Genomic DNA, 22812 nt, shown 5'->3' with positions numbered 1-22812 from the left:
ACTTGCTCACATTCACACACATAAACACACAAACTCATGCACACACACAAACACACTCACACAAACTCATGCACACACTCACAGAAGCTCATGCGCACACACACACACACACACATACTGTACACACTTGTACTCCCGCTGGACACCTGCAGAAGCTGAGCAGTGTAAATTATAGAGGAAGTGATGTCAGTGCAGGAGACTTCAGCTTCAATAAATGGATGCAGGGTGGACAGAGAGATGAATCTGTGCTGAAAGTCATGTTGGGTTGTCTTTGATGCTCTTCAACTCACTGTTTTTCTTGCTTTAAACTCTCACAGTGCTCAGATGTAAGCACATGGACTGAAATCACTGTGTGTGCAGATATAAGAATCTTCTCTATCATTCATTGAATACTTGCTGGCATTTGCTTTAAATAAAGTTTACAGCCTGCTTTTCTGTGCATAAATTGTACGGAGCAAATAGATCCAACATTGTTACTGAAGCTGATGTGTTTACAGTGAAAACAATTGATGAAGTGCTCATGATGCAGTGCAACACTATGACAGATATCAGCTGTGTTTAGTGAATACAACGTGACTGATCATTTGCAGCATCATTTAGCCACATTGGACCTTTTTGTTTAAAAGAAAATCCCATCGCTAAAATGAAAATGTATGGATTATTAACTCACCTCCGTGTCATCCAAGATGTTTATGTCTTTCTTTCTTCAGCCAAACACAATCACAGTTATATTAAATAATATCCTAAACCAATGCGACTTCACAAGCCACCTTAATTCAACATATTTACAACCTTAATTCTAACTGTAGATATTCTTAGTGTTTCTTGGCACTTTGTACATTAAATCTCTGCTCTTTTCTCGCTCCTGTATTTTTAATAGCTTCATTTGTCAGCGCTGGTTATTAGCAGAGTTTAAGACACTTCCACAAATCCTGATGCATAATGCAGAACGGCCGCTTCGCCGATGCACACGCGTCAATTATTTACTCATCTGTCTTTCTCTCGGTGGGTTTATTGTACTTTATGTTGGGCTCGTTCAGGAGATGTTCCTCACAAAGCGTATGCTGGTTATTAGATACAAAGAGTATCTGCATATTGAAGGGCTTCATTATTAAAAGAGATTTGCTGTTGCTGAGGTACTTAGCCGCTCCTCACGCTGATAAGTGAAGCGATGGAGGCTGTTTTTCTTCTCCAAAAGCCTTTTAAGCATCTCTCCAGCCAATAAAGTCTCGCCTGCCACCAAATGTATTTATGTTTTATCACATTTGTCTTTGTTTGCTTGCCGCACGGCTTTGTGTCTTTGTCTTCCTAGTTTGTTTTAGATGGATCTGTTTGTTTGGGTGGCCAATAGAGCATCTCTTAAATCATTTTTATATACATTTGTTTCCTAAAAATGCTTTGCGCGTGCATTTTTATACATCGGTTAAGGTTATAAAGAGTAAAATCCGGAACACGTTTGAGATGTTTTGTTCTTGTTTGCTGTGATTTATCTTTATAGAAACATTATTTACCAAAAATAACTTAAAACCATTGACTTGTAGATAACTGCATTAGAAGTCAAACTTAAAGGCCTCTATCATACACCTGGCGCAATGCACGACGCAAGTGTCTTTTTCTAGTTTCAACCCTGCGCAATTATCATGTTCACGTTTAACGCCACGTTGTTTAAATAGCAAATGCATTTGCGCCCACTTTTGCACCCATGGGCGTTCTGGTCTGAAAATGAGGTGTGTTCAGGCACATTGTTGGCATGTTGCTATTTTGTGGCTACTAAAATAGACTACTTAATTTTTTTGTTATTTAAAGAGCGAGTTCGTAATATGCGCATATAAACGGGCCGACAACGCGAGTTTGCTTATCACGTACATTAATGCGCAGCAGCACAAAAACGCTTTTAAATTTATGAAAGATTTATGAAAGATTAAAGGATTGAATGTAAAAGGCGTAAAGAGCTGCTTCATCTGTAACCTGGTAAGTAATTAAATGTTTTGCTTTAAACAAATGCATCTATTTTTAAATGTTTTTTATTGTATATGATGACTCTGTACCTGCGGATATGGTGAGATGAGAAACATTTTAAGTAATGCTTTAAAAAAAAATCATGGCGCTGTCCGAGTACTGAAACACTTCGGCTCTCCGTACGTTTGTAAATTCTTTATCTCTTGTTTGTATTTTTAGAGTACAAACCTTTTCTTGCATATTTGCTAATTATTTAAGAGATTACAATGATTATGTAGGATATCAATACATTTACAGCAATTAAAAGCCTGCTATTTGTACTTCCATGACTAAAAGAAAACGGCTTTTAAAGGTTTTAATCCAAAAAATAACAATTTCAATAAAATTAAACAACACAATTTTTTAACATTATTCTTAATGGGTTCTTCTTCCTCTGCTTATATTTTCAGTTTACAAATTCCGTTTCTAAATATGGATTAGACATAATGCCAGCGCAAATGGCTTTTAAAGGGGATGAGAGCTGAGACTCTCATTGGTTTATTGCACGTTACCCCCAAAACACACTTATTACTCATTACGATGATAGGAACAACCCTTTTAGGCTGTGCGTTTGGTGCAAAAAACTATTTTTCCCGTCGTTAAATTAGCAAAAGTGGAATCGGACAAGCCCATTTAGACTGTGCGCCGTGTGCTTTAGACAATGCGCTTAGATGCAAGGGACCGTTCTCGGGGAACAAGGGTTACATACATTTTTAAAGCTCAGTAGCTTTAGCCTCTCTTACACCCTCTCGGTTTAAAATGTAAAATTGCAGTTATTTGTGGAGCAATTTTTTTGTACGAGTGGTAAAAAAAGGTTATTTGAACATGTAATATATCTGCCGTGTTTTTCTGACTAAACGAAAGCATTGCAATTGTTTACCTGTTCACATGCTTACGTGTTTACATATTCCCCAGATGATCGTCATTTAAAAGGTTACAGAATATACGTTCCCATCATTGTACATTTAAACTCTTAGCAACTGTTAACCAAACTACAAACTCTTCCCCATCTGCAGCAGAACACACGTGTGATATAGTATTCGCCTTGGCTCCTCGTCTTTCTGTTTACAGACGTAATCATGCAATAAATGCTTCAAGTTCATTTAGTCATTTAGCAGACGCTTTTGTCCAAAGTTCAAGTTATATTTCTTTGCGAAATCCGACCTGGCTAAGCAAATGATAAACGTGTAATATAAACAAAATGAATCATATAGTTGGTTTACATCAGTAAATCCAAACTCTTATTTAAATAAAACCCATCCTGTTTCTCACAGTAATGATTCCTGTTAGGTTCATAAAGACTTTTATGTCTTTTCATTTTGTATTCTTGTGTTATCTTACTGTGACATGTTGTTTAGCTCAGATTAAGCACTCCTTTATTCTCATTGTGCTCTTTGTAATACTTTTGAGATTACAGTCAGCACATAAGAGAAGAAAGCAGATCCCAGCTGAAAGTCTGATGATGGTTTTGTTTTAAAGGACTGAATCAGAAGAGTGTTAAATACTTAGATGACAGAAATACTGCAGGCTGTGTTGATGTTGAAGGAGTTCAAGGTTTGGCTGGTGAGCAGGGTTCAGTTAGCCAACACCATCTGTTTCTTTAGAAATCTGATCTGAGGTAACTCTGTAACGATTAGTTTTGCAAGCAACATATAATGCATAGACTGTAAAAAAATGGACGTAGTGTCTGTGACGTCACCCATAGGTTTCTGAAAGTCGTTTTCGAAGCTTAAAGTAGGTGGTGTTTGATGTCGCCATCTTGGCCGTGCGTCCCCGCGTATCATTCACGGATAACCGAAAATTGGTAAAAAGGCGGGACGTGGGAGAAGCTGAGGTGGCTGGTTGCTGAAACCACACCCATCTAGCTCGACTCTAGTGACAGCAGTGGCAGTTCACCCATTTTTTTTTTTTTCATTTCATTTATTTATTTATTTAGAAAAGGGACAGTGTACATTAATTAACAATCGTATATGTAAATGTAAAAGTTTTCATTGGTAGTGCCTTTTGCCAGATGTTATTGGGCTCCAAGCTAAAAAAAAATGGTTAAACATTACAACAATACAACAATACATTACAACCAACAATTAAAATGCATGAACACCTCTATTAAATACAATTAAATAAATACAACAGGTCTATACTAAATTTAATATTATAGGTAATACTAATAAGAATAATAATAAAAGTAGCAACATTAATGTTCACAATGTTGGTTATGAAGAAGCCATTTCTTAAGATTAAGCTTAAAAGAGATGAATGATGAGCACTCTTTAATTGAGTGAGGTACAGCATTTCACTGATGTGAAGCTCTGAATGAAAAAACAGTTTGACCAAAAGTTGTTCTCCTACGTGGAATTATACAATCTGCTCTAATAGCACCTCTTGTAATTCTGTTTTCAATAGATTTAAATAAGCCAAAGAAAGAGGAGCCATATCATGCATAATCTTATAAACTAAACAACAATTTTTAAAATTGATTAGATTTTCCCAATTAAACAAATACTTATTTAAAATGTTACAATAATGAAAGCTAAATTGTTTTTATCTAAAAATGTAAGTGCTTGTTTATATAGTGATTCTAATGTGTATTCGACCAACTTGTCAAACAATATGTGACCTGAGAAAGAATCATTGAGTGGAAATATATCTTTGCTGCCTCATTTGATAAGCAATTTCTAATAAACCTAAAATTGACCAGGTTAAACTTAATCTTTTTGCAAACTTTTTTTTATGTGAATTTTAAAACTAAGACAGGAGTCCAGATGTACCCCTAGATATTTACATTCTGATACAACATGTAGTCTTTCTCCTGAAATAAAAATGTCATGCTTTATATTAGGCCTATGTCCTTTAGAAAAAACCATATCAACTGTTTTTGACACATTTGACCTCAAAAAACTCTGATTAAGCCAGGATGTAACTTTTATCATAACGTCTGTCAACTTTTTTGCTACCTCTTCTGAATTTTCACTGTGTGTAAAGATGACTGTATCGTCAGCATATATTAAGATATTACATTATTCACAATCCTTGGGTAAATCATTAATGTACAAGCTAAAGAGAATTGGGCCCAATATTGACCCTTGCGGTACACCAGTTGATAGACCTACTAAATTAGAATTACAATTATCAATTTTTACTTATTGACAACGAGAAGAAAGATAAGATTTGATCAAATTTACAGAATGTTTTGAGAAATTAAAATCATATAATTTATGCAAGACATTATTTTGGTTTATAGTGTCAAATGCTTTCTGTAAATCAAGAAATCCAGCCCCTATCACACCACCTTTATCAATTAATTTTTTTACCTTTTCTGTAAAGTAACAAATTGCACTTTCTGTTGAGTAATTTGCCCTAAAACCAAATTGCATCAGATGTAATTGGAAGGAACTATTATTAAGATAATCAATAATTTGTTCGGCCACTAGTTTTTCAAAAACCTTTGATATTATAAGTAGGACACTGATAGGCCTATAATTACAGGGTAAACGAGTGTCGCCTTCCTTAAATATAGGAGTCACTGCACCTATCACTCAAGTGGCCACGCCCCTAATTATGCAGAACTTTAAGGCTTAATATAATTAAACGGATGAGTTACAAAAAAAACATCCCCTCACAGTTGTCATGAAGGGCAAAATTAGCTAAAATTAGTTTCTGAAAACCCAGCATGCATCATTGATGTGTTAACATGGATTTATTTCATAGTATTTACATGCATAACATCATTTCAATAGAATTAGTTTTTTTATGACAATATCTTTTATATGTGATCTCTCTGTCTTTCAGGGCTATCATAGACCGAACCACTACATTGCTACACAAGGTAAGAGTCTTAGACATCACTTCATGTGTGTTTTTGGAGGCAGATGGCTTTAGTCCACAGGGTCTTATTCACTTACACTGAGTTTGGCTGGTGTGTGTTTGTGTGCCCTTCTCGTCTTCTCAGCAATAAATCAGGTCTGGTTGAGATGGGCGGCACACGGGCGGCATATTAAATAAATAGATTAAGAGGCGCACGTTTGTCACTCGACTAATCTGGTCTGCAGAGGGCTCAGCCGTGACCTCGCGGGTTAAAGCTGATGAATGCCTCATTGATACCTTCACTGTGTGTGTGTATGCGTGTGTGTGTGTGTGTGTGTGTGTGTGTGTGTGTGTGTGTGTGTGTGTGTGTGTGTGTGTGCGCCATCTCAATCTGCCAGTGTGGAGTGGGGAGTTGCATAATTATGTGTTTATCAGAGCATTGCATGCATTTCTCCTCTGTGTCTCAATTATAACAAACACAGAAGCACATCCACAAGAGTCCACAGCAGACGTAAACATCCATCACTCTCTCCTTGTGTGTCTTGTTTCTCCCTCTCTCAGATTTCAGTTTAAATGAGATTAGTAAAGATTGAATTAAATGTGTGTGAGAATGCTTGAGGATTCATCTCTACCTGTATGATGCCTTTTATCTCTCATGAGACGCTGCACATCTTTCCATAGTAACAGTCAAGATTTAATTATTGTAAAGATCTCTTGATTCATTTAGATCAATCTATGTATGCCAAACTGAAAGTGGACAGGAAGTAGACATGAGGACACTTCCCCTCAGGACGGCCATGACACCAGAGCAAGAAAGAAAATATTGATGTTCTCTGCAATATATAAATAATTGATCATTTTCATTGTAAGTTTGACATGAGAGCAAGACAGTCAGACAGACAGACTTTCTCTTAGCAGCAGTGACTCGCGGGACAGAATTCGTCCTGAGACACAGTGGAGAGGTCGAACTGTGAGGAGGATGATGGGAGATTTTTACCTCTGTCTGCTTATAGAAGAATAATGTATGAACTGTCAGTGTGGAGAGATATGATGGGATAAAAGAGCCTCACTTTATACTCAATGAGAGAAAAAAACTCTTATATGAGTCATATACTCGTATGTGAGTGAGTGAGGAAGTGACTGTGTGTGTGTGTGTGTGTGTGTGTGTATGTAAGCGAGCGAGTAAGTGAGCGAGCGACAGTGTGTGTATGAGGGGGTGTGTATGTATGTATGTGAGTGAGTAAGCGAGTGAGTCAGTGAGTGAATGAGTCAGTGAGTGAGTCAATGAGTGAGTCAGTAAGCGAGTGAGTGAAAGAGTGAGTAAGCGAGTGAAAGAATGAGTGAAAGAGTGGGTGGGTGAGTGATTAAGCGAGTGAAAGAATGAGTGAGAGTGAGTGAGTGAAATAGTGAGTGAGCGAGTGAAAGACTGAGTGACCGAGTGAAAAAGTTAGTGAGCGAGTGAAAGAATGAGTTAAAGAGTGAAAAATGAGTGAAAAATTGAGTGAGTGAGCGAGTAAAAGAGTGAGTGAGTGAAAGAGTGAGTGAGTGAAAGAGTGAGTGAGTGTATGTATATGAGTGAAACAGTGAGTGAGTGAGTGAAAGAATGAGTGAAAGAGTGAGTGAGTGAAATAGTGAGTGAGCGAGTGAAAGACTGAGTGACTGAGTGAAAAGGTGAGTGAGCGAGTGAAAGAATGAGTTAAAGAGTGAAAAATGAGTAAAAAATTGAGTGAGTGAGCGAGTAAAAGAGTGAGTGAGTGAGTGAGTGAAAGAGTGAGTGAGTGAGTGAGTGAGTGAGTGAGTGAAAGAATGAGTGAGTGAGTGAGTGAAAGAGTGAGTGAGTGAGTGAGTGAGTGAAAGAGTGAGTGAGTGAGTGAGTGAGTGAGTGAGTGAGTGAGTGAAAGAATGAGTGAATAAGTGAGTGAGTGAATGGGTGGGTGGGTGGTTGAGTGAGGGAAAGTGTGAGTGAGTGTATGTATATGAGTGGAAAAAGTGAGTGAGTGAGTGAGTGAGTGAGTGAGTGAGTGAGTGAGTGAGTGAGTGAAAAAATGATTGAAAGAGTTAGTGAGTGAGTGAGTGAGTGAGTGAGTAAGCGAGTAAAAAGTCACCGAGCGAGTGAGTGAAAAAGTGACAGAGAGAGTATGTGTGAGTGAGTGAGTGAGTGAGTGAGTGAAAGAGTGAGTGAGTGAGTGAGTGAAAGAGTGAGTGAGTGAGTGAGTGAGTGAGTGAGTGAAAGAGTGAGTGAGTGAAAGAGTGATGGAGTGTGTACGTAAAGGAGTGACAGAGTGAGTGAGTAAAAGAATGACTGAGTGAGTGAAAAAGTGATGGAGTGTGTATGTATATGAGTGAAAGAGTGAGCAAGGGAAAGAATGAATGAATAAAGAGTGAGGGAGTGAGGAAGGAAGTGAGTGAGTGAGTGAAAAAGTGACAGTGCGTGCATGCATGCAAGTGAGTGAGTGACAGAGAGTGTGTGAGTGAGTGAAAGAGTGATGGAGTGTGTACGTATATGAGTGAAAGAGTGAGTGAGTAAAAGAATGATTGAAAGAGTGAATAAGTGAGTGAGTGAACAAGTGACAGAGAGAGTGTGTGAGTGAGTGGAAGAGTGATGGAGTGTGTATGTATATGAGTGAAAAAGTGAGCAAGTGAAAGAATGAATTAATGAAAGAGTGAGTGAGTGAGTGAGTGAGTGAGTGAGTGAGTGAGTGAAAGAGTGAGTGTGTGAGTGAGTGAAAGAGTGATGGAGTGTATACGTATATGAGTGATAGAGTGAGCAAGTGAAAGAATGATTGAAGGAGTGAATAAGTGAGTGAGTGAGTGAGTGAGTGAGTAAAAGAGTGACTAAGCGAGTGAGTAAAAGAGTGATTGAGTGTGTATATATATGAAAAAGTAAGCAAGTGAAAGAATGAATTAATGAAAGAGTGAGTGAGTGAGTGAGTGAGGGAGGGAGGGAGGGAGGGAGGGAGGGAGTAAAAGAGTGACAGAGAGTGTTAATGAGTTTGTGAGTGAAAGAGTGAGTGAGTGAAAGAGTGAGTGAGTGAAAGAGTGAAAGTGTGAAAGATTGTGTGTGTTTGCTTGTGTGCGTTAAATGTTAGTGTGTTCCTTTAAATCTAAACATATATCACTCACTCACTTACTCAGTCAGTCAGTCACTCTTGTGTAATTTAGCCGTGTGAATATTCTGTAAGCAACACCTGTGTGCTGTTTCACTATAGAAAGTGATGTGGGTTTGAAAGGCGAGTCAATGACAACAGAATCGATCATTTTAGATGAACTGTTGCTTTAATGAAAACTGAAGTGTGTATGAAGCTCAGCTGGACTGACAGCCGCTGGTCTAAAGCTCAAAAGAAAACATGGATACACACAGACACACACAGATATGAACTGATCCTTCGATAGCAGCTTGAGCTCTCAGTTATTAGATAGATGGAGTAAAAACAGAGTAAACTCTGGTGGTCTCTACAGCATGACTTACAAATGTCAATACATTATTAATCATCTAGCAATCTTCTAGCAACATGCTTAAAACTCCTCTGAACACCTGAGCAACACCCTCGCATGTTTCCCAACAGATAAACCAATGTTATGATCCAGACCAGGTGTGTGTGTATGACTGTCACTAACATGTAAAATTAATGAGCACACACTTTGTGTCTATCAGTCACTTTACATTATGCTGTTATAGGAGAATTCAGCACACACACACACACACACTCGAATACATCAGATGAAAAGTGGTAGTTTTCCAGAAGTGTCTGTCAGCAGCTGTCGACAGCTGAGGTTTGTGATGCGGGTTTGTGTGAGCAGTTTCCACCCTTTTTTGGCAGAATCTTCAGACTTCAGCATAAAGTTTTCTCCTTTATAAAACTTTGCAAGCAAGTTAGTAGCAGATTCATTTTCCTGGAAAGGTATTTTTAAATTAAAGCACATTTATTTATATTGTATGAATGTTTTTTTTTAAATGTCAGTCACTAAATGTGAGTTACTGTTCAGTGTCCATATCGCTGGACTCTGTGTCAGTGGCAACATGATGGAACTGAACCAGTTTATACCACCCTGCACAAAATGACCTTTTTATCTTGTTTTCAGTACAAATATCAAAAAATTCTTAAATCAAGATGAAGTTTCTTGATGAGCAAAATAATCTAAGAAAATAATAAGTCTAGTTTTTAGACAAAAAATATCAAATTTAAGTGAATTTGTGTTTAAAGCAAGCAAAACCAAAAAAATCTGCCAATGGGGTGAGAAAAAAATCTTGAACTTTTTCCTTAAACACTTAATTTTAAAAATGGCATTTTTTGTTTGTTTTAAGCACAACTTCACTTAAAATTTAGGTCATTTTGCTTAATTAAAGATATTTTTACTGAAAACAAGACCGAAATACTAAGAAGTCATTTTTTGCAGTACATGACCTTTTTTCTGACCGAAGTTGTCTGACCAAAATGTGACCGAAAGATAAAGTTTGATTGTTAAATGTGTTTAAAACAAACAGTAACTAATCCCATTGTATGACCCAAAGAATGCCAATGCACACATTTTTGGTGGTTCAATAAACAAAGCCAAATTCAAGAATTTATGGGAGCAAAATGGATTGAAAGATGATAATAAAATGACCCCATATGAGTCAAGTATTCTACTCAAGTAGTCAAATTAATAAAAAAACAGGGTGTGAAAAAAAATATTGGCAATTTTTGACCAGTAGTAAATAATGTTGTCATGTGTGCTTATTTAGTTTTTGAGTTTTTCAAAGATGACAGCCGGACTTCAGCGTCAAACAGACCCACTTTAGAGATTATTTGCTTCTCTGAATCTCAAATGTAAAATCTGCTAATCCAGAATGTGTTTGGTAGAGATGTGTGAGACAATGAAGTTTCTGGAAACATCTCTGTCACGCTGTCAGTGGCGTTACTCGTCTGTCTGTACACGTTGTTGGCCGTGCGCTGGTAAGTGCTGCAGATCAACGCAAACCCACTCAGCAGATGTCCTGGTTGCCTCCCACTATGCTGGGAAATATTACCCATAATCCCCTGGGGCGTGTGGGCAGAGACAGAGTGGGAGTGAAGGCATTTGAGGAGTCAGAGACTGTGAGAAATTAAGGTTTAATATTACTACACATTAGATGAACTCGTGCTACCTGAATGTCAACACATACCTGACATCTCAACCAAATACTTCAAATACAAATGAAAATGAAAATTTGTGTCCATAAAAATCTAAACTAACAAGTCTTATTTTTTTATGAAATATTGCAGTCTTCATTTATTATAAACTGTTTACCATGATGTGAGTCATTACTTTTTTTTTAATTCATGTGCCCTCATAAACTTTAATCAAAATCTTAAAATGTACCTCCGCTTGTGTCGATCATTCTCTGATGACGTCAGTTTGACGGCATTCTGTATTCAATCAATTCACAGTGATAAACAAAGTCACACCCACTGTTTTGCTCGTGTGATATTCCATTTCACTCGGAAATATGTGATCGGGCCTTTTCCATTCCACCATTATGGAACAATCTTCTCTTAGTAGTTTGTGAGGCCTCCTCTTTATCAATTTTTAGATCCTCTTTATTGAAGCACTTCTATAACTTGAGGGTTGAATTGGATTTGTTGAGGGTATCACCAGCCGATTAGCCCACTTCATGTGCTTGATTTTTATTGACATTCAATTTTTTAGTTTTATTGATTTTTATGTATATTTTTTTTTTACAGTCTGTACAGCACTTTGGTCTGTCCTCGTGACAGTAAAAATTTGCTTTATAAATAATAAACCAAACCAAATATGTCCTGTCTACTGTCTGTCTCCCCTGATATTTTATCTAACCAAACTTTTACTGTGTGCAATAGAATATCAAATTAATTGAAACCTTAAAGCCCGACTTATAGTCGTGTGTAAGTTTTACGCCATAGCTACTGCGTAGGCTATCCGTAGCCTGGGCGTAGCCTGTGCGTAGCCTGACGTGCACCTCGCAAAAATTTTAACAGCGCGTCAGATCTACGCGGACCAAAAGCGCTGTGATTGGTCCAGCAGAACCCCTCCCCTCAGGGAAAAAAACTGCGTCATAGGTATTTTCATTTGCGACAGTGAAAACAAAGATGAGCCAAGTTGAGGAGTGATTTAACTCAAACTGCAACAAAAGTCACTGTTTATTTACTTCCATCATTGCTGCTCTTCTCACATCATACACAACAAGTTGCTGTTTCTTCTTTATTTGTGTGTTAAGTTGCCAAGCTTCTTCTTCTTTGACGGTCGCGCTGCTACTGTGTTTACACGCGTGGATACTGACTAATCTGCGCGCGTGTTTGCACATTGACGCGGAAGACAACACAAAAGTATACATGAAAACCAATGCGGAACCTATGCCGTTGCGGCTATGCCATAGGACCTACACACAACTATAACGAGCACTTAAAGCTATAACTCATGATCGGCTGTGTTTGGACACATAGTGAAACAGTTCAGCCAAATCACCCTTACTCATATTTCTTCATCACAAAAGTATAACTCATCCCAAAACAGTGTCATTGAAGTCAGAATCATGAACAGGAAGTTGTGATCGACTTCCCTAATATCATATGTCCTGCCTACATTATTATGTATACTTAGATAGTGAATTAGCAAAATAATATTTTAGTAATTGCAATAATTTTTTGTGAGTCAGTGAATGACAGTGATTTACTGTGGTAAAACATTCTGCTGAACACCAGCTGTACTGTGTCTTTGTAACACATGTCCTCTCATGGTTTATTTTGTCAGTATAACTGCAGTAAAGCTTTATATATTTCATTACTCATAAAGTATTGTCTTTACAGGACCCATGCAGGAAACCGTTGTGGACTTCTGGAGAATGGTCTGGCAGGAGAACACCGCAACCATCGTCATGGTGACCAATCTAGTAGAAGTTGGCAGGGTGAGTGTGTAGCTTGTGTGTTAAAAGTCAAATGTCTGGAGTCATGAGAATGTTAAAGTGATTTCAGAGTGTGAGTGCGTGCATGTGTGCGCGTGTGTGTGTGTGTGTGTGTGTGTCTGTGTGTGTCTGTGTGTGTGCGTGCGTGCGTGCGTGTGTGTTTGTGAGACTGATTGGCTGATGTGAATCTGATCCACTCCTCCATCAGTTTGTGAGGTTCAGGTCGTGTGCAGATGGGCTCCCAGAGGATCTCGCTGAGTAAATGATCCATCCTGGGCTTCATCAATGTGAACTGGCTGGAAACTAATCAATAGAGCTCATTATAAGACCGTCCATTTATACAGACAGACTGCTGATGATATCATGTGACAATAACATCATTACTGAGGTTATAATATGATACAAAAGAAATTTAATAGCTGCTGCTGATGAACTGAAGTGTGTATAAGGACAAAATAAAAAATCTGAGTTGGTTTATTAGTTAAATATCTTTCAGTACCTCTCAGTGTCTCTCTTTGTCAGTCTTTCTCTGTGCCTCTCTTTGTCTCTCTGTGCCTCTCAGTGTTTCTTTGTGCCTCTCAGTGCATCTCTGTGTCTCTCAGTGTTTCTCTGTGTCTCTCAGTGTTTCTCTGTGTCTCACAGTGTTTCTCTCTGTTTCTCTCAGTGTTTCTCTGTCTCCTTGTGCCATACAGTGCCTCTTTGTGTCTCTCTGTGCCTCTCAGTGTTTCTCTGTGCCTTTTTGTCTCTGCGTCTTTCTGTGCCTCTTTGCCTCTCTGTACCTCTCAGTGTCTCTCTGTGTCTTTCTATGTCTTTCTGTGTCTCTCTGTGCCTCTTCGTTTCTCTCTGTGCCTCTCGGTGTTTCTCTGTGCCTTTTTGTCCCTCTGCATCTCTCTGTGCCTCTTTGCCTCTCTGTACCTCTCAGTGTCTCTTTGTGTCTCTCTGTGCCTCTCAGTGTTTCTCTGTGCCTTTTTGTCTCTGCGTCTTTCTGTGTCTCTTTGCCTCTCTGTGCCTCTCAGTGTCTCTCTGTGTTTCTCTGTGCCTTTTTGTCTCTGCGTCTTTCTGTGCCTCTTTGCCTCTCTGTACCTCTCAGTGTCTCTCAGTGTCTCTCTGTGTCTCTGTGTCTTTCTGTGTCTCTCTGTGCCTCTTTGTTTCTCTCTGTGCCTCTCGGTGTTTCTCTGTGCCTTTTTGTCCCTCTGCATCTCTCTGTGCCTCTTTGCCTCTCTGCCTCTCTGTACCTCTCAGTGTCTCTCTGTGCCTCTCTGTGTTTCTCTGTGTCTTTCTGTGTCTCTCTATGCCTCTTTGTTTCTCTCTGTGCCTTTTAGTATTTCTCTGTGCCTTTTTGTCTCTCTGCGTTTCTCTGTGTCTCTTTGCCTCTCTGTACCTCTCAGTGTCTCTCTGTGCCTCTCTGTGTCTTTCTATGTCTCTCTGTGTCTCTCTGTGCCTCTTTGTTTCTCTCGTGCCTCTCAGTGTTTCTCTGTGCCTTTTTGTCTCTGCGTCTCTGTGTGCATCTTTGCCTCTCTGTGCTTCTCAGTTTTTCTCTGTGCCTCTCTGTCATCCTCTTGGTGTCTCTCAGCTTATCTCATTGTGTCTCTTTGTACCTTTTAGTGTCTCTCAGTGTCTCCTAATGTGCCTCTCCGTGACTCTCTCTGTCTCTCAGTACCTCTCTGTGTCTCTTGGTGCCTCTCAGTGCCTTTTAGTGTCTCTCAGTGTCTCCTAATGTGCCTCTCCGTGGCTCTCTATGTCTCTCAGTACCTCTCTGTGTCTCTTGGTGCCTCTCAGTGCCTTTTAGTGTCTTACAGTGCCTCTCAGTTTCTGTCAGGATGTTTATCTATATCTCTATGTGCCTCTCTGTGCCTCACTATCTCTCATTTTCTGTCACTGCCTCTCAGTGTTGTCGTTCTGCAGTTCAGATGTTTGGTGCTGTGAGCCGTCTGTGGCAGTCTGTCTGCTATATGATGCTGAACTAATGTAGTCGCTGTATGTCTGGACAATGGGGCTTTCCCCCCTGAAGACCCATAAACTCATCGCACATCTGGGTGCAAACTCATCTTGGGCATTCTTGAGTATTTGCTGCAGATTAGATGATGAAAATGAGAGAGAGCAGGTCTGTGTGTTCGCAGGAAACAAACTTCAGAAACCAATGTGTGTTTGATAGACTGTGTTTTCAGTTGTGTGTCTCTATTCATGTTTAGTTTTTCTTGACAGAGCCTTTATACTATTGTTGTAGATGTTTTTTCTAAACCTAACTAAATTTAACCAAACCCAGCACATTCAGTCTCTGGGTCAGCACTTTCTCTCATCTAACTGCTCACACTTACCATAATTCTGTAGCAAAGATACAAAAATTCCCTAGACTCCTGTCTGTCTGTCTGCTTGCCTGCCGGCCGGCCAGTCTACTTTTCATACCTTTAACAATGTATGTTTGCTTAATGTTACTGTACACAGCATTCAACATTCTTTAGCTGATATTTTGGTGGATTTTTAAGATTTTTTTAACTAGTGAGCACCAAAATTTGATTTCTCTGTTTTTGAGAACAAATTTCAGGACAGCCTGGTCTGTACACACACACACAGACACATCTCATCCTAATTGCTGAAATAATATGATAGTTTTTCTTTAATATAATCCCAGTGGAACCCGAGCTGAGTTTCTTCATCTCAAGGGTCTCAGTGGGAGATACTCATCTGTGCCGTTCTGTTCTCCAATCAGATTTGGGCTGTAATGATGGAGGAGAGTATTACATTTCCTCGCTCGATGTATCTCTCAGAATAACAGAAGTGTCATAATTCTCTGTGTAACCGCCTCATTTTCTCTTCAGCGTGCCGTCGTCTCGCTAGTTATCATACTGTAAAGTGACTTTTGTAATCATGTTGTCATAAATGTTGTGATGATGTTTTTTCTCCAGTCGATTCCACGTGAGGATTATTAGCAGTTCTTTTCTTTTTATTCTCTGCTGAGAAGATTACATTTTCATATAACAAGGTTTTATTTGATGCGCTCAAACTGACTCATTCTCATCCAAATCTCAGTGGGTTTGTGTCAGAGGTTTTTTTTACAGGAATTACTTTCAAATGTGTATTTTAACTAGACTACTGGGGTGGCCCAGTGGGTAGCAGTGTAACCTCACAGCAAGGTCTCCGGTCTGAGTCTTGTCTACATCGGGAGGTCTTTCTGTATGGTGTTTGTGTGTCCTCTCCGTGTCAGTGTGGGTTCACTCCTGGTACTCCAGTTTCCTTCCACAGTCCAAAAACACTAAAGCTAATGCTAAGTTCCCAACAACTTAGATTTAGGATATTTCCTACCTCAACCTGCTCTTTTAATTTGACCAACACGTTAAGGGCCAGATTTACTAACAGCTTGCGGCAGTGCAAACCATCATGTTGGCGTCAAATAACGACTGTCATGATTAACTAAGGATGCTTTGAAAAGGTGTGGTCCGATTATTTTTGCAACTGTCTTTATTGCATATGCATTTCTAGGAGTTTCCTTATCAGATGCAAATTTTATAAGAAGAGATTATTTGAATGATTGAGAGCGTGTGGTACAAGGCAGAGGATTTTTTTCCACACGTTTATTTGGATTGCCAGAGGAACATATTATTCAAAAATATTTCTTTCCATTTCCCAAGCTATGTTATTTTTTATTTGCTGGAGAAAAAAATAGGAGTCACTAGAAGTCACACAATAGCAGGTGTTTCAAAAATTCTTGTAAATTTTCTTTTTTTTGTGGCTTTGTTAGTTGGCATTTCACAACTCGAATTTTTATCTGAGATCTCGGTGGTGCTGAACTCAAGCACATCAGGTGTTAGTAGATCACCTGCACCTCATCAGCTCTGATTATTTTCGACCCTGAACTAATTTGCACTGCTCTTAGTAGATTGCCTTGGTCATTATGAAAATCAGCTGTTTTGCCTGTGTTAGTTAATTTGTGCTTTTTTTAGTAAATAACCCGCAGATATTAACACCCCCATCAGCGTTTTTTTTTGGAATTGCGCGTTCACACTAATTTGCCCCGTTTAGTAAATCTGGCCCTTAATGTTTTGATGGTACCAAGTCACTTGTAATATTAATGTTTTAATCGGGGCTGTTAAACACGTTAACAAATTAATTCATCATTAACGTGATAAAATATTTAATAATTTTTCAAATTGTTTTGTTGGCCCAACTATGCTTCATGCTTCTGTTTGTGCTTACTACAAATACTATAGTAAATAGTTACATGCATGAGTGTCTTTCAGCACATTGAAGTGTGTTTGTAAATGACTTTGGTATCATCAGTCTGTTTGTCAGATGAGAGCTTAACTGCGGTCAACTGCTTGTATAGTTTCAGAAGTCTAATCAATCAGATGTAATGCTGTTCAGATGAGCGCTACTCCATTACTGTCTTATTCACAACATTGATCTGAAAGCCAGAGAGTTCACAATCAATAAATCTGTTAATCACGCCTATCATGAGTACTTCACCTCAGGTTAAGTTGAATTGATGTGATCAGGTGACATTTGAAAGCGAGAGCTGTCACGGTTTAAAGTAAAGGTCAGATGAGACTGTCGGCTCGAATCAGCTGATGACTGAGAACATGTGATCCGTGTGCTAAAGATTAACACGTGTGTTTGTGTAATATCTCTGGCTTGAGTATGAAGATTTTACCTGAATAAAGTGTTAAACTTACACATCTTAACTTCTTAACCCTGTGTGTGTTTGATGTCAGGTGAAATGCTGTAAGTACTGGCCGGATGACACTGAGATCTACAGAGATGTAAAGGTGACGCTGATCGAGACGCAGCTGCTGTCAGAATACGTCATCAGAACGTTCGCTGTAGAGAAGGTGAGACTCTTTTACTGAGCAGGACACTACATTTACCCAGAAATCAGCTCTCTGTCATCACCATCATGATGTTTAAAGCCAACATGAAGACAGGAGGGAACACAAAAAACAATATTACATTATACAAATGTAATACTTTGTTTTGCACTGTTACAGTGCTTTTCCAATGCTTGGTATGACTCGGGTTCCCAGCGGGCATATGACCGACCTTCAACATTGAAATGTGGTTGAAATAATGTCAGTTCTTGTTTTAATGTTGAAACAATGTTGATACAACAGTTACTGCAAGACGGTTGCAAAAGGTTAATAAAACGCTTAAAAATCCACGTTGAAATTTGATTGAAATGTCAGTTGTTGTTCAACGTTGAATCAATTTGCAAAATCAAAAGGTAATTCAACGTTGATTCAACCTTGTCCTTGACGTTGATTCAACAGTGAATCAATGTTGAAATGCCTGCTGGGTTGGCTCGCTTTACTTTGCCTCGGTTTAATTTTACACTGCAGTTATGTAACGCTTCAAAGTGGGTTGGTGGGGTAATAGACATATTGTTATAGTTGTGCTGCCTCTACTGCTGTAGATATCATTTGGGCTGCAACTTACTAATATTTTCATAATTGATTAATCGGGCGATTCTTTTTTCTCGATTAATCGATTAATTGGATAAAAACATAAAATATAATTTTTTTTCACTTATTATAGCTAAATAAGGCACTCAATTAAGGTATTCACGTGTAGATATTTACTTTTAAAAGTGCAAAAGCCACACACTACTACAGACTTTTACTAATATAATATTTTTGATTTTGAAATTTTTAAGCCTTCAATAAAAAGAGTTTTGCAGCTTTTAAATAATAAAACATCATTAGATGTGAAAATGTAAGCAAACAAAACTAATTCGAGATGTGCTGGTGAGGAAATTTTGCCACAGATTAATAAACTCATTTTAATCTTCAAACTTGATCTTTTGATGAGAATTAACATTATTCATTATTAACAAAATAAATAAGTGAGTGTTGTATTCGAGACCAGCTCATTCGAGTCCGAGTCAAGACCGAGACCAGAGAAGGTTTATTATACAATTATATATGATCACTATAAAATTGCAAAAACAACAAATCTAAATTTGGCATGGTGGCCTAAGACTTTTGCACAATACTGTATATTTGAAAATGTAAATTAATAAATAAATGTTATTATGGTATTAATGATTATCACCAACCACATAATAATTTCTCTTCTAAGATATAAATAAATAAAAATATATAAATAATACAGAAATATATCTAGACTAAATTTACAATATTGTGCTGACTTGTTTACTGCTGGAATTATGTGTACCATTTTGGGTAACAGTGGCTTACCTAATGCTTAAATCTCACTGGACCGGTGTGTGTTATTGCACTGCCATGAGGTAAAAGTCATGGCAGTGCAAAAACCTCCTCAGGTCTGATCATCTAACCTCGCACCAGTCTGATGCGAAAAAAAATTCACCAATCACGGTTTGTGTCAATCTTACATCAGTCTAAAGAAACAGTAATATATATTTTAAAAGGGACTCGTGTGGACTCGAGAATAAGTCCGATTCCAAATGTATTCGAGTACGAGTCCAGACCGAGTCAAAATGCTCACGAGTCCATGACAAGACCAAGACCATTAAAATATGGTCTCGAGACCGAGTCCAAGTCTGGAGTACTACAACAGTGAGTAAGTCATTATGATATGAAAGTGATATACATGCGTTGTTACAGTAATAAAAACCTTAGTTTCCCGCTTACCTTAAAACAGATGATTGCTTTGTGGTTCATACTAATTTTATAAACGCAACAACAATTAAACAAGTACAAATTCACTGATATTATAGGAAATTAAACCTTTATTAACCAGCGTCTTTAATACTTAAATTATGAAATATGATCAGCTGACACACATGATGCTTTATGGAGGAAGCATAATGTTCAGCTATTATATTAAATCCACCAAACCAGATATTAAAGCATTATTTATTTGTGTTACACAGGATAAAATTGAACAGGTTTGGATTGACCCTTTCAGAATAGACGTACTTTGATGTAAATTCATCCCTTTCTGTACATAAACCTGCAGATCTAATCCAGCTGTATCCTCTGGTTGATCTCGGTACATTTCAGTAAATTGTCTGAACATATAAAGCGTGTAAACGGAGATGCGGCAGGTGTGATGTCCATTAGTAACACTCAGGTGCACACAGTGTAATTATTATGAAGCAGCGCAGGTGTCGTATCTGAGTTTCTCTCCCTGTCTGATCGTCTCCAGCGAGGAGCCCACGAGATTCGCGAGATCAGCCAATTTCATTTCACCGGCTGGCCGGATCACGGCGTCCCATATCACGCTACGGGTCTGCTGGGATTCGTGCGCAGGGTTAAAGCCAAATCGCCAACGAACGCTGGACCAATCGTGGTTCACTGCAGGTATGATGTCATAGTTATGTTCTGCTCTTAAATATTGTATCATATTTTGCCTTATAGGTAATATTCATTTGATATAGATGTGTTGGTATTTGAGTGATTGAATATTATTATTAAAAAGAGCTTAGTATCATTTGAGTGTTTGAGAAGATTTCTCTGCTCTTTTGGTCTTCATCTCTGTTCTGATTGGTCACCCTACAGTGCAGGGGCGGGGCGAACAGGCTGCTTTATTGTGATTGACATCATGTTGGACATGGCAGAGAGAGAGGGCGTCGTGGACATTTACAACTGCGTGAGGGAGCTGCGTTCACGCCGGGTTAACATGGTGCAAACGGAGGTATTGCTTCTCTGACCCTTGACCTTTACTACTAAATTTAAGCCACTAGTTTGACTTAATTTGCTACTAGGTTATTATTTTAACTAAAACTATTAAAACTTGTTTGTTAATTGGAATCAAATAAAATATAGGTCTATTTTTTGTCTAAAGTTGAAGTAAATGATAATTAGAAATGTTAATTTTGCAAAAAACTGAAATAAGTTTAAGATGAGGAACTAAAATGATTAATTGAAACAAAAAAACTAAACTAAAACTGACATAGAAAAAATACATTTAACTTAAATTAGTTGTACAGAAATGTATTGTTTATGTATTTATTATTATTCTTTGCAAAAATACCTGAACTTTGAAATTGTATCATTAGAAAAGTGAAAACAGATAATATTATAATATTAAATCACACGCACAGGCAAGGCATAAATATTGCCACTTTAGCCTTGTTCTTATTTTTGTGCAAATTTTATTTTATTTTATTATTTTTATTTTTTATTTAAGTTTATTTGAGTAGAGACAATTGTTACATAAGCTCATTTTACATACTACAACATTTTAGCCGAGGCTAATTCTTAATGTCAGTCCCTAGTGGGACTTTAGAATAATTAAACAATACATGATTAAAATTAACATAATAATACAGTATTACAGCTTACTGTATCTGTTTTGTAGCTCAACTTCTAACAAAATAATCATCCTATTTTAAATACATTGTAAAGCTGCTACGTGTTGAAAAATGGTGGTGCATGATGAGTCCGTATATGACGTTTAGCACGCAACCCGGTATACAATGATTTCAATGTTTTTTCTGCTTTTTGGACATGCACATCATATACAGTTAATAAACCTGTTTTTACAAGACTTAAAAATTTTAAAAACAGGAAAATCTCAGCTTTCACATGGTATACAACACATAGACAGACAAAATATAATTTCTCTGAAACAAATTTATCCAATCTTTGACATGACCTTACTTAATTTTCACAAAATTTTCTTTACATTATATAAAATGATTTTATGTAAAAAATAATTAAAACATCAAAAAATTACTTTAAGCTGCAGGCGGGGTCACAAATGACAAAAGCTCAAGGCAAAGTTACTAAAATTTAAACTAAAATGAACATAAAAGTTGAAAATAAAAGCAAACTCAAAATGTTAAAGTTTGTGTAAAGGCATTTCAGAGAATTGTTTGTACATTATAAGCAAGGAATAATGCACATTCAAGGTGGTAATACGACACAAAGTGTAGTGTGCAGTATTTTCAATTATAGCACGGGTCTGTTGAATGCTGTATTCTGATTGGTTGAAAAAATTTTCACAGGTGTTGATTATTTTTCTATAAACCGCACACCTGATCTGTCAAATGTCTTAAAATAACCATTAGAGTAATGTCTGTGGTAACCGTGGTATAAGAGGAAGAATTGACTCCGCTCCTTTGAGTTATTTAAAAAATAATGCACACACTTTGCGCCCCATTATCACCTTGGGTGTGCATTATTTTCCAATTATACCACGGCAGGGCTTTGAACCAGAATTTTTTCCCAATTGGTTCGTTTTGAACAGAAACGGTATTTTAACGTTTCAGGTTTTTGACGTTCCCAAACCGGTTAGAACAAAAAAATAAAGTTCCCGAAACGGTTAATAACGTTCCATGTCAGCTGTGGGACATACAAATAAATAGGCTGATCATTAGGACATTAAACTTAAATTATAAGTCTACATAATTTTCCTTAAGTCTCTATCTTGTCATCGAACGTTAAAAAAGGTTACATTATGTAAGCGGCATAACTGTAATTCTGACATGCCTACATTTGTTGAGTGCACTTAAAAATGCTCACACACACAGACGGAGGACGAATTCCAAATGGTGCTTCGGGAAGAAGTTGCAGCATAAACAGTCACTCCACATAAAGTGAAAATTACAATTTTTTTAAATTGCTTTATTCGCCAAATGTATTTTAATGGACTACAGTATGACACACAGTGGCGCAACTCTCTCTCAAGTTTATACATCAAGAGTTATTGCTCACTTTAGCACCTTTTTGCGGTTAAATTGTTTAAAATCACTTAAGTGTTAACATTTGCAAGCCTTTGAAAAACAACCTTTACCCTATTTAAATTTGGGTATTAATGCGCAAATCGAGCCGAACCGTTTTTAGTATTAAAAAAACATCTTGAGATACTTGGTAGACTACAAAATTTAGGCTTGAATAGGCTACTTGCTGGTGGCAAGCTTCTCATTTCTCAGATGAGTCAATGATGACCGGAAGTGAACTTCAAGGAGTATTGCACGGAAAAAATAACGGTATTAACCGGTTACCATTATTTGAAATAAACGTTTCTGTTCCGGAACATATATATTTTTTAAAGTTTCTGGTTTTGTTTCTGTTCCTTGCAAAACATCAAAAGTTTCAGGTTTCCGTTTTCGTTCCGTGAACCGGTTCAAAGCCTTGTACCACGGGTCTGTTGAATGCTGTATTCTGATTGGCTGAGAAATGTTCCGTGGG

General features: G+C 37.7%; 1 protein-coding gene across 2 annotated transcripts in view; it reads left to right on the top strand.

The window, feature by feature from the left end:
• The window catches only part of LOC141349030 (receptor-type tyrosine-protein phosphatase mu-like), a 218549-nt gene that overhangs the window by 182702 nt on the left and 13035 nt on the right, over positions 1-22812 (top strand). For both annotated transcript variants that reach the window (XM_073857824.1, XM_073857819.1), the window contains 5 exons: positions 5788-5824; positions 12609-12706; positions 17413-17529; positions 19823-19977; positions 20176-20311. In XM_073857824.1, coding sequence (XP_073713925.1) covers positions 5788-5824; positions 12609-12706; positions 17413-17529; positions 19823-19977; positions 20176-20311 — 543 coding nt within the window. The remainder of the gene's footprint in view (positions 1-5787; positions 5825-12608; positions 12707-17412; positions 17530-19822; positions 19978-20175; positions 20312-22812) is intronic.

Source organism: Misgurnus anguillicaudatus, chromosome 2 (assembly GCF_027580225.2).
Source record: "Misgurnus anguillicaudatus chromosome 2, ASM2758022v2, whole genome shotgun sequence".
NCBI lineage: Eukaryota > Metazoa > Chordata > Actinopteri > Cypriniformes > Cobitidae > Misgurnus > Misgurnus anguillicaudatus.
This window is presented reverse-complemented; position numbering and strand designations above follow the sequence as displayed.